The sequence below is a fragment of the Urocitellus parryii genome, chromosome 7, assembly GCF_045843805.1.
Source record: "Urocitellus parryii isolate mUroPar1 chromosome 7, mUroPar1.hap1, whole genome shotgun sequence".
Classification (NCBI taxonomy): domain Eukaryota; kingdom Metazoa; phylum Chordata; class Mammalia; order Rodentia; family Sciuridae; genus Urocitellus; species Urocitellus parryii.
In genome coordinates this window covers 131,534,587-131,544,264 of record NC_135537.1, presented here as the reverse complement: position 1 = coordinate 131,544,264, position 9,678 = coordinate 131,534,587, and the positions used below count along the sequence as shown (strand labels likewise).

The window sequence follows — 9,678 nt, the reverse complement described above, 5'->3', positions numbered from 1 at the left end:
GGTGCAATATATGCTATCACTCTATCATAGTCTTGAAATAGTTTGTAAAAGGTGGCTATTATTGGCCCTAGAGGAGATCTGAATGGTAAGCAAAGAAGAGAGGGAGGGAGGAAAAGAGGAAAGAATAGAGGCACCTAGATGACACATCTAAAATGAAATGTGTTCCAAGGGGCAGAGACAAGGGAAAGGTCACATTTGGGAAGGGTGGCTGTGGTTTGGGCGGAGGAGAGCTAAAACAACCAAAAGCTTGGGACACTCATATGGCCACACTATTTTCCACCAGGCTGGGTCGCAGGTACTCATAGGGTATGTTTAGGTTTTCATTCCGGACCTCGATTTCCTTGTCCAGGACAGCCAGCTCCTCCCTGAACCTCTTCAGCACAGCCTTGGGCCCAGGAGTTGAAAAATACTCCTCCTCATGCTGGCCCAGAGGCACCTGGGATGGAGAGGAAAACACAGCTTAGAACCTATGAGCCCCGTTCAGGGCACCACACCTCCCCCTTTGCCTCCTTCCCCAGGCCCTCAGGGCACCTGGTTCTCACCATAACGGGCTGGCGTCTGCCAAGTTGCCAAATGATGGACATCTGGAGAGTAGCCTGATTAACAGTGGGCAGTGTGGCCATCACTGTCTCCATAGTGGCATCCTTGGTAGTTGGTGGGGGCAGCCGCATGGTGCAGGGTGCATTAGGGATCCAAGAGAACCAATCCAACTAAATAGGAGCAGGAATCTAGAATCAAGGCCTGCTAAGCATGAAAACCCTTTGGCTCACCTGTATTCAGCTCCCTCCCCCCACTGAAGGCCACAAATTCCCGGTTGCCCAGGTTAACAGTCAAGGTTAAGTACCTGGCCCAGGTGGATGGAAGAGTGCTGCCCAGTGCAGGTGAAGATGCACATGGTGACAAAGTGGTAAGCCTGGGCCCGAGACTGGAGAGAGATGGGAAACCCTACAAGAAGTGGGGAGAGTTAAAGTTGTGGGGTCAGGCATAGGAGCAGAACTGAGAGAGATAAGGCAAAGAGAGGAGAAAAGGGTGGTAAAGAGGGATGCCAGCAACTCTCAGTGACCTGTGGAAATTGACCTGAGAGCCGGTACGGGGCAGGGGATGGAGGACCTCTGCTGGGAGGATCCCAATCAGTCGGGTGCTGGGGCTGGCTCACAAAGATGTCAACTTCTCAACTGTTCAGCATGCTGGTAGCCACAGTGGGGATATTTATGTCACAGAAATGGGCAAATGCTACCAGGCAGGGCTCTTTTTTCTGGAGAGCCAGTTGATAAACATTTTTTAGCTCTACTCCTACTGTGTCTAGGAGGCTTTTGGATTTTATATGGGTTGGAAATGCTTCTGGAAGATTCTACATAAGAAGAGAGGATTCTGGAGAGGTCTCTTATAACTTTTGTCTTAGTTCTGAGGACAGGAACTCTGATTACCTCGGTCCTGGGCCCCTAGCAGCCCAATTTCAGTGATCTCTCGACACCAGTTCTGCAGCTCAGGGTCATCTCTCACAGACACATCTGTCTTATAGTACAGATCCATAATTCCTTCCACATACCTGCCAGACAAGAGGGCAGGGCAAGAAGAGCTGAAGCTCTCAGCTCCTTGTTCACATGGCCAATTCAGGGCATCCAGCTCCCCAACCAAGACACAGCCCTCCTGTTCTCCCAGCCTTCTTCTCCACCCTCACCCTCACCCCACCTGCCCTGCCTCCCTGCTTGCCTTACCGACGGATGATTTCCCAGAGCCGCAGTGCATCTTGAGCATAGTAGGAAGACTTGACTTCCAGGAGCCCCCGGTCAGCTAAGTCATCAGGGGGACATAATGAGCTATAGGTCAGAAGACCTCCAGCACGCCTCAGCAGATCCAGGTGGCCTCCCCCACCTATGCTCACCACCTGAGGATTGAGGAGAGACAGGCAAGTCAAGCTGTCTGAAGCTACAGCCAGCAAGGAGAGTGAACCCAGAATCCGAATCCCCCCTTCTTTCCCCATACCTGGTCAAAAATTCCACAGTCTGAGACCAGTCCATTCCTGGCCCGAAGGTTAATTTCCATGGTGTATCGCAGGTGAGGAACTATAAGCTAAAAGAAGAAAAGCAGGCAAGGGCAAAGTCAAAAGAGATCTGTAGCAGGACCCTGCAGAAACCAGCATGGAAAGGGGAGGAAAGAACAGGTCTTCAGGAAAAGCACAGACCTGGGGCTCAGTGGCCCCTCAACACCAAGAGTTTGCTACTAATCTGCACTGCCTAACTCCTTCCACAAACCACTGGCTTAGTGCTTTTTGATAACTGAAAGAAATCACTCTCCTTTTCTTCTCATATTCTTTTCATAAGTCTAGGTGAATATTCTTCAAAAATTTTTATTAAAACCCCCATAAGAATATTTTTGAGACATTTTTTTCCTAATCTCACATTCATCCAAGAAATGTTAATACTACAAACAGACTGTGTACCTGTTTCTGTGCTATAATATCTATGCTTTATACATAAAGATAATATTTTTTCACACATACACACACACACACACACACACACACACACACACACACACACACTGATTGTCATACACACCCTTGAGGGGAATAACAGTCCCCTTCGAGAAGGTCTGGTGAGACCTACACCTGCCTCCAGAACCTTCTGATTCCCTCTCTCCTTGTCCACCACACTCCCCTTCTTTCTGTTCTTCAGACAAGTCAAGATCATTCTGTGTCAGGGTCCCTGCACAGGCTGTCCCACTAGCCTGGAACACCGAGGGCCCTTGACCATTTCATTGGCTGGCTTCTTGTTTTCTCACCCTTTATGTCACCTCCTTGAGGGAACCTTTCCTGACATTCAATCTAAACTCACCATCACGCACCCTGTTCTGATTCCCTCTGTCGTACTTGTCACAACCCCTATATTGCAACACAATCTTTATAGTCTGCCCTCATTGGAGATGAAAATCCCAAAAGATCAGGACATTGTCTGAACCAGTTGTTACCACTGGCATCTAGAATGATTCTTGCACCCAATAACCATTTTGAATGAGTGAATGTGTTGCCCTAATTGCTGGCTTGAGCCCCTTTAACTGGCCTATGTTACTATTTTAGAACTTTTCAAATCTTTTATGTGAAAGTCTTTTATGTTATTTGCATGGTCCCCTATGGATGGAATCTTTAGTCATTAGCCTGTACGTATGAATATCTGTGCTTTACAGATAAAAAAAAAAGTAATATTTTTTTACTCCTCTCCCCAAGAAACATGTTCGCCCCCTTGGGGAGGTGACAAAAGCAATTGAAAATGCAGGACAGGCCCTCTCCCACTCCCTAGCTCTCTTGTTTTCCATTGCTGGTTCTCACAAAGCACTGAGATGTCACATAGGGACCCCTCCAGAGGTGGGAATGTGCAGTGAGGTGGAAAGAGAAGCAGGCAAGAGAGTTGGGAATAAGGTATTACCTTGAAGACAGGATGTACTGATGGAAGGCACCTCATGGTGGCCACAGCAAAGACCTCAGCCATCAAGTGCCCTCTCAGAAGATGAGACTGCAGCTCATGAAGCTGGAATTCAGAGCTACGGACCCAGCATTTGGCCAAGAGCCAGACCACTGGGGGATCCGTGGGCAGGAAAAGTGGTGGCGGAATAGATCCGATCTTTGGCAGTTGGAGCTGGAGCAAAGACAAGGAAAAGTTGGAAGAGGGGCTGAGTGTCAGGTGCCCAACCATTTTCCCTCTCTTGCATGTTACCTGTCCCTTCCTCCTCCACATTTGCCTGTCTTTCTCCATCTTCCCACTCCAGCTACCATTTCTCCCCCTACCACCCTTCTCTTATCCATTCAGAGCAGTGCATTGATGTTGGACAAGCCTCAATGCGCTCAGCCTTCAGCAGAAATCGAGCCTTCTCCAGCCTCCACTTCCCCTTTCAGTTCCCACAGTGTGGACAGGAATCAAACCCTTCATCCCACAGTCTTGTTCAGAAACCTCAGCCTCTCTCTGATCTTCCTACATCACCCCCGCACAGAAGACTGAGTCTCCAGTTCTCAGCTGCCTGCTAGACAATTTGAATGTTTCCCCACTGCCTCAAAATTGACAAGTCAAAACCCTACCCAGTCATTTTTTTTCTTCTTTACTGGTATGGACTGACACCCTCTTTTCCTCTCTTTTGGAATCCAGTTGAATCTCCCTCTGCACTCCTATCCATCTTTCCTCTCCGTCTCTATCCCCAGGGGAGTCCTTCGCCTCCCAGAGCTATAGCATGAGACCCCAAACCTGGCACTAAACACAACTTCCCCTCTAGTGTGCCCACAACATCTTTCACAACAGCCATCCCCAGCTTCCCTTATCCCTACTCCTTAGCTTGGCTTAGGTTTTATCCTCTCACCTCATATTATTCGCCCACTCCAATCACAGAGAATCTCCTGACTTCTCTACCTCGGCCTCTCTGCCCAACACATCTTGCCCCTGGGGAAAGGTCCTTCCTCTCCTCCCATTTGTCTAAGTCCTGGCCCTCTTGCAGGGATTCCTTTCAGACTGTCTCTGACTTTAGTATTGTCTATATTTCCAATGAGGCTGCAAAACCTTTAAAATCAAAGACTTCACCCATTTCTTCCTTTAATGACTCCTCCAGTATCTCAGAGAGTGGGTCCTCAGTGAACTTAAATGAGGGGCTGATTTGAGACGGCCAACCAACAAGGAGCAGAAATCCCATGTCCTCTCACCTGAATGGCCATGGGTAAGAGTTGCCCATCAGGCTGCAGCTTCAGCATGACCAGAGGGGCAGCCAGGTGCTGTTGGTGATTACTGATGACATTGGCCTTGATCCCATCAAGTAGGTAAAAATCAGCTTCAAACAAGGTGCCTTCCTGGGTGGGGGAGAGGGCAAGGGCTTCTCTCAGCATAAGGTGTCTTCTTCCCACCCTGATTCCCCAAATGGAGAAGAAAGAGAAGGAAACTGACTTGTCTTCATCACCTACTTTGTACCAGTAGTGGATTAGGTGCATATTATCTCATGAAATTCGTATATATTCTACTTGCATCATTCCCAGTTTTACAGAAAATGAAATAGATAATCAGAGAAGTTGGGTGTTTTGTCTGAGTTCACACAGCTTACAAATAGAAGAGCCAGGATTCAAATCTAAGTCTGCCTGACCCTGTAATCCTATGAATTTTCTCTATCAATTGTCCCAGATTAACAATCCTCTGGCCCTAATTGTTCTGCACACTCCTTGAATCCATAGCACCAAGGCTCAGTCCCATTTCCTCATTTTGACTCAGTCTATCAACCATCCCACCTCATACACCCCACCCTTCACAATTGCACCACTCTCATGTGGGAAGAAAAGCCATGGGGAGCTGTACTTCTCAGGATTGCTCAGGATTTCTGTAAGAGTCCTTCTTGCCAATCAGCCATAAGCCAGGCCCATGGTGAACCCTACTGCAGCACAGTTGATGCTAACACCACTCCCATTTCACTGTTCCATCTCCTTAGGGTTCATACCTTGAGCTCCTTCTCCAACTGAGCCTGCAGTTCCTCCATCCCTGGAGGAAACACCAGGCGTTCAGGAAGATGAATGGAGCACCTCAGCAGCATGGGGTTGGCGCCATTGAGAAACTGATACCCAAAGAAGGCATCCTCCTTCCAGGACTGCCGCACTCGCTCTGGGGAATGGCAGTAGAGCATGCTAGGAGACCTGAGCTCCTGGTCCTCCTGACCCCCACCAAACCATCCTCATTTGACCCCAGCTTATCAGGGGATCTAAACCTCTGGTCTCCCAACCCTGGTTCTTTCATTAACCCAGACTGGGTGGGATCTAGGTGATAAAAGGTCCTGGGAGAAGTACTGGGGTAGGTGGGACTAACCAGCCAGCTTGCTGTGGCCACACCAAAAAATCCGGTTATAGTCATCCACATCATTCCAGTTACTCAGAATATTCGCAGATCTTTTGACAGCCAGGTCAGCCAGCCTTCAGGGAAGAATAGGGCAAACAGTTAGACACTTATTCGTAGACACAAACACTACAGCCACAGGCACCTATCTTGGACTGGTCAGTCCAGTGCAGTACATAGGCCTATTGGCCTCCACTAGATCAAGATTCTCACCAGGACCCCTTGGTCTCACCCTACAGCCAGGGAAGCTTCAAAGTCAACTCTCTTGTTTTCCAGAAATCGCTCATCTTCAGGGAGGTCAGATAAACTAGTCCCAGCCACATTCAGGACTAAGCCAGCCTTCCAGTTACCCCACCTGCGGGGGCAGAAATAAAATCAGGCATTGGTATTCCAGAGAATTAACCACTCATCATGAGTCAGGGGATGGGCGACTGTTGGGGTTTTTAGCCCTCATTCCCTCCCAACCTACGACCTGCGGGAGAGATGGGGAGAGCTCGCCCTGACTGGATGAGCCAAGAAAGGAGAGGGTCCCTCACCGGAGGACAATCAGATAGATGCATCAGGGAGACCAGTCAAAGCAGGAGCTGGTTTATTGAGAAAACACACACAGCTAATATAATGTACAGGAGCCAATCAGGATAAAGGCCAGCAGGGTGGGGAGAGTTCATGTGTATACCCATCCTACAGGGTATATGATAATGGGTGACACGAGCTATCCACCAGGGCAGAAGGGTTCTGAGCCTATCCTAGAGGCAGTCCGATTTTTTGTCACAACCCATGGTAATGCCTTCTGGCTGATTGCCAGGCACCATCGTAGCCATGTAAGGCCCCAGGACCAGGAATCGGTTAGCAGCCAGCAAGCTAGGTTTCCTCTTTTCTAATGCAACATGCCCCACATGTTACATCATGCCCTACAGGGGACTGACTAACTTGTACAACTTCCTTCTCTCTTCCAGTTCCTCTTCCCTGTGCTTCTTGAAAAGTCCTTGAGAGTCTTCAACAACTGTGCAGCCTGAAAGTAAAGGAGGGCATGGTATGACTTCACTGAGGGCCTGACCCTATCCCTATCTTCTTGGTCCTTCTAGCTGGCCCCTACAGCTTCATGTCCCTCTCCTGTCTCCTTGACACCTGTGCCAGCAACCTTCTGTTTTGACAATTCCCAAACAACTCCTGCCCTCCAGGTTCTAGTTTCCACATCTGTGCGCACAAGCACGCACGTGCATGCACACACACACACACACACACACACAGACCTTCAGCCTCTCTTGTGCCTTCTCACACACTTGTCCCTGGTGCTTACCAGTGCCCTCAGCAAGGCTCAAGATGTCGTTGCCCTGCACCCAACGGTAACAAGGGAACCTGTACTCAGGCCCTCCACCTCCAGGGCCCTGCACAGAGATCCAGTTGCAGAACCAGTTGTCATCCTTAATGAGGTGCCTTTTGCGCACTTTCACAAACAGCAGGGACCCCAAGTACTCTGAGACTTCCACCTTGAACTCCTGTTCCTGTAGGCGACAATTCAGCATCCATGTTGAGAGGTTCAGAATCAGTGGGACCCACAGGATGGTGTACTTGGGCTGGGTCTTGCTTTCCCTGGACTGCTTTCCCCGGACTTCAGGGAAAGGGGAGCGAGATAAAGGGAGTCCACATTGAGCAGGGGCCCCCAAGACCCTATTCTGAGATGCCAAATAACTCAACCCACAGTGAGAAGGTAAAGGACGGGAGATGGAAAGGTGCTCTCTTTCCTTACTTACTAATTTCCTCCCTATTTCATTGATTGGGTCAAGCGCTGGCAAGGATCAGGCACTGGGAACCCTGCGCTGCAGGCTGGAGAGCACACTGTTACGCTGGCAGAGGAGCTCGATGCAGCAGTTACAGTGGTGAGACCCCAGCCAAGGCTGAGGGCTGCCAGGCACCCCGCCCCTCCTGGAGGCAGGTTTCCCAGAAAACATTCTATCCAAGCGGAAGCCTGGAGGTGGAGAGGGCTTAGGCAGCTAGGAGTGAGAGCGAGGCAAAGGCAAGGAAAAGGCGTTCCAGCTAGAGTCCACGGAGACAGCAAGCAGAGAAAGGCACCAGCTCCGTGGAACTGGAGCACAGAGCGCCAGACGCGCAAGATCCGATGGTGAGTCTTAAAAGTTAAGCCAATGTTTTGGATTTGGTCCTGAAAACAAGCGGGAGCCATTAAATGTTTTCAGCAGGGGAATTTTGTTTTAAGGTCGGGAATATACTGGGGGCAGAAATTGACTGGCTTCAGAAGGGTTAGAAACAGAGGCGGGGAAGCCAGCTAAGAAGGTGAAGGTAACACAAGGTCAAAGGGATACTGGTGATCAGGGTGAGGCGGTTATCAGAACAGTGATGGGGGAGATGCCCAAGAGACAAAAGACAGGGGAGGGTTAATAGTGGGAAAGAGGGACATCTCTTTTCTACACATTCCACTGAAACATCCTCGGGGCAAGCGTCCGGATCTGACAGGCTGGGAGACAGATGGATGGATGGTGGGAATTTGGGAGTCAGCAGGTGAAAAAAAGTAACAGAAACGGCAAGAACACCGAGTAAATGTCGGGAAATTGAGAGTTCACAGGTCTTGCCTCCTTTCTCCCACCTTTACCCCATCCCAAGTCCCCAAAATCAGAGATCTAGCACCAGTGGAGAAAATTTGAGAGAGCAGCTTTTAAAAACAGGAAAACAGGACAGACGGCTGCTCAGGTGACCGCAGTGTTTGGTGACAATAGAACTCTGTGGAATGAGGGGTGCGGGGAGCCAAGTCAATTCCAAGGAAGCCAGGAGCGAGGACAGTTATTGAAGCCCTCTAAGAAACCCTATAGGGCGCTGCACGCGGCAGACCCCCTGAAGCCGTAGGCTCGCACGCTCAGCTCAGATAAAGAGGAGGCGGGCTGGGATGCGCCTCGTCCCCGGGACTTGACTCATCTCAGGCCAAGGGCGCAGCCCACCCACCCGACTCCCTGCAGCGCACCTGGTCTCTGGCTGGCCTTAGCAGCACGCCGAGCGCCGCCTCCCCGTGCTGGCCGACCAACCACAGTTGCACCTGGTTAGCGGAGCCCGCGTAGAGAGAGGCACCAGTGGACACGCTGACGCGATAGACACCCATCTTGCTCAAAGCCGCTTAACGGGTTCTGAGAACGAAGAAGGGTGGGAGCATTAAATAACAGAGCCCGAGACCCCGCCCTCTCGGAAGTCGGGTCGTCAGTGGCACGTCTCCAGCGGACCTCGCCAGAATATGATCAGGGGCCCCCAGTTCTATCAGTCTAGAGCTCAGCCCCAGTCCCCAAAAGGCGGGGCCCTATTGGGGGCAGGGCGTACAAACCATTATGTTGATGGCAGGAGGAAGCAGAAAAGGATTTGAGCAGAAAGCCTACAAGAAGGAATCAACACCTAATCCGGGAAAACCCAGTGAGAAGAGTGAGCCTAGGGCGGACTTTGGGGGCAAATCCTGACGACTGGGAAGTCCTCCTCCACCTAAGCAAACACGAACTCCTTGCAAATTGCTTCTCCCAGGCCATAGGACGCGGTTAAGGTTGCAGTGGAGAGGTAGTGGGCGAGGAGACAAGGTCTTCCGCAGCATTTGAAGGATTTGATCAATTTTTGTACACTTTGCTTTCTTTGTGCTCATTACTTTGGAGCTTAAAAACGACTGCCTTCCTTGTTATCTGCAGATATGAACCTTCTTGATATTCAACACCTATGTTATCCCCATCTGCCCTCCTTCTCCTCATCCCACAGCATTCCTTCCTCATTGCCTGGTCCTCCACATTGGACTGAAGCCATGTGTTCCCCAGAATGCCCCATGCTCTTCTCTCCAAAGACC

The 9,678-nt window shown here is 50.2% G+C and overlaps 1 protein-coding gene across 1 annotated transcript; it reads right to left on the bottom strand.

Annotated features, from left to right (window-relative positions):
- Positions 1 to 256: 256 nt before the first annotated feature.
- LOC144255809 (polyunsaturated fatty acid lipoxygenase ALOX15-like) lies at positions 257 to 8,961 on the bottom strand. Its single transcript, XM_077800739.1, has 14 exons — positions 8,827 to 8,961; positions 7,153 to 7,357; positions 6,783 to 6,864; positions 6,085 to 6,207; positions 5,826 to 5,929; positions 5,464 to 5,624; positions 4,685 to 4,828; positions 3,426 to 3,635; positions 1,987 to 2,073; positions 1,719 to 1,888; positions 1,428 to 1,549; positions 845 to 945; positions 543 to 710; positions 257 to 436 (listed from the first exon to the last, which is right to left on the bottom strand). Exons 1-14 carry the CDS (start codon positions 8,959 to 8,961, stop codon positions 257 to 259), a joined length of 1,992 nt encoding a protein of 663 aa, XP_077656865.1.
- Positions 8,962 to 9,678: the final 717 nt, after the last annotated feature.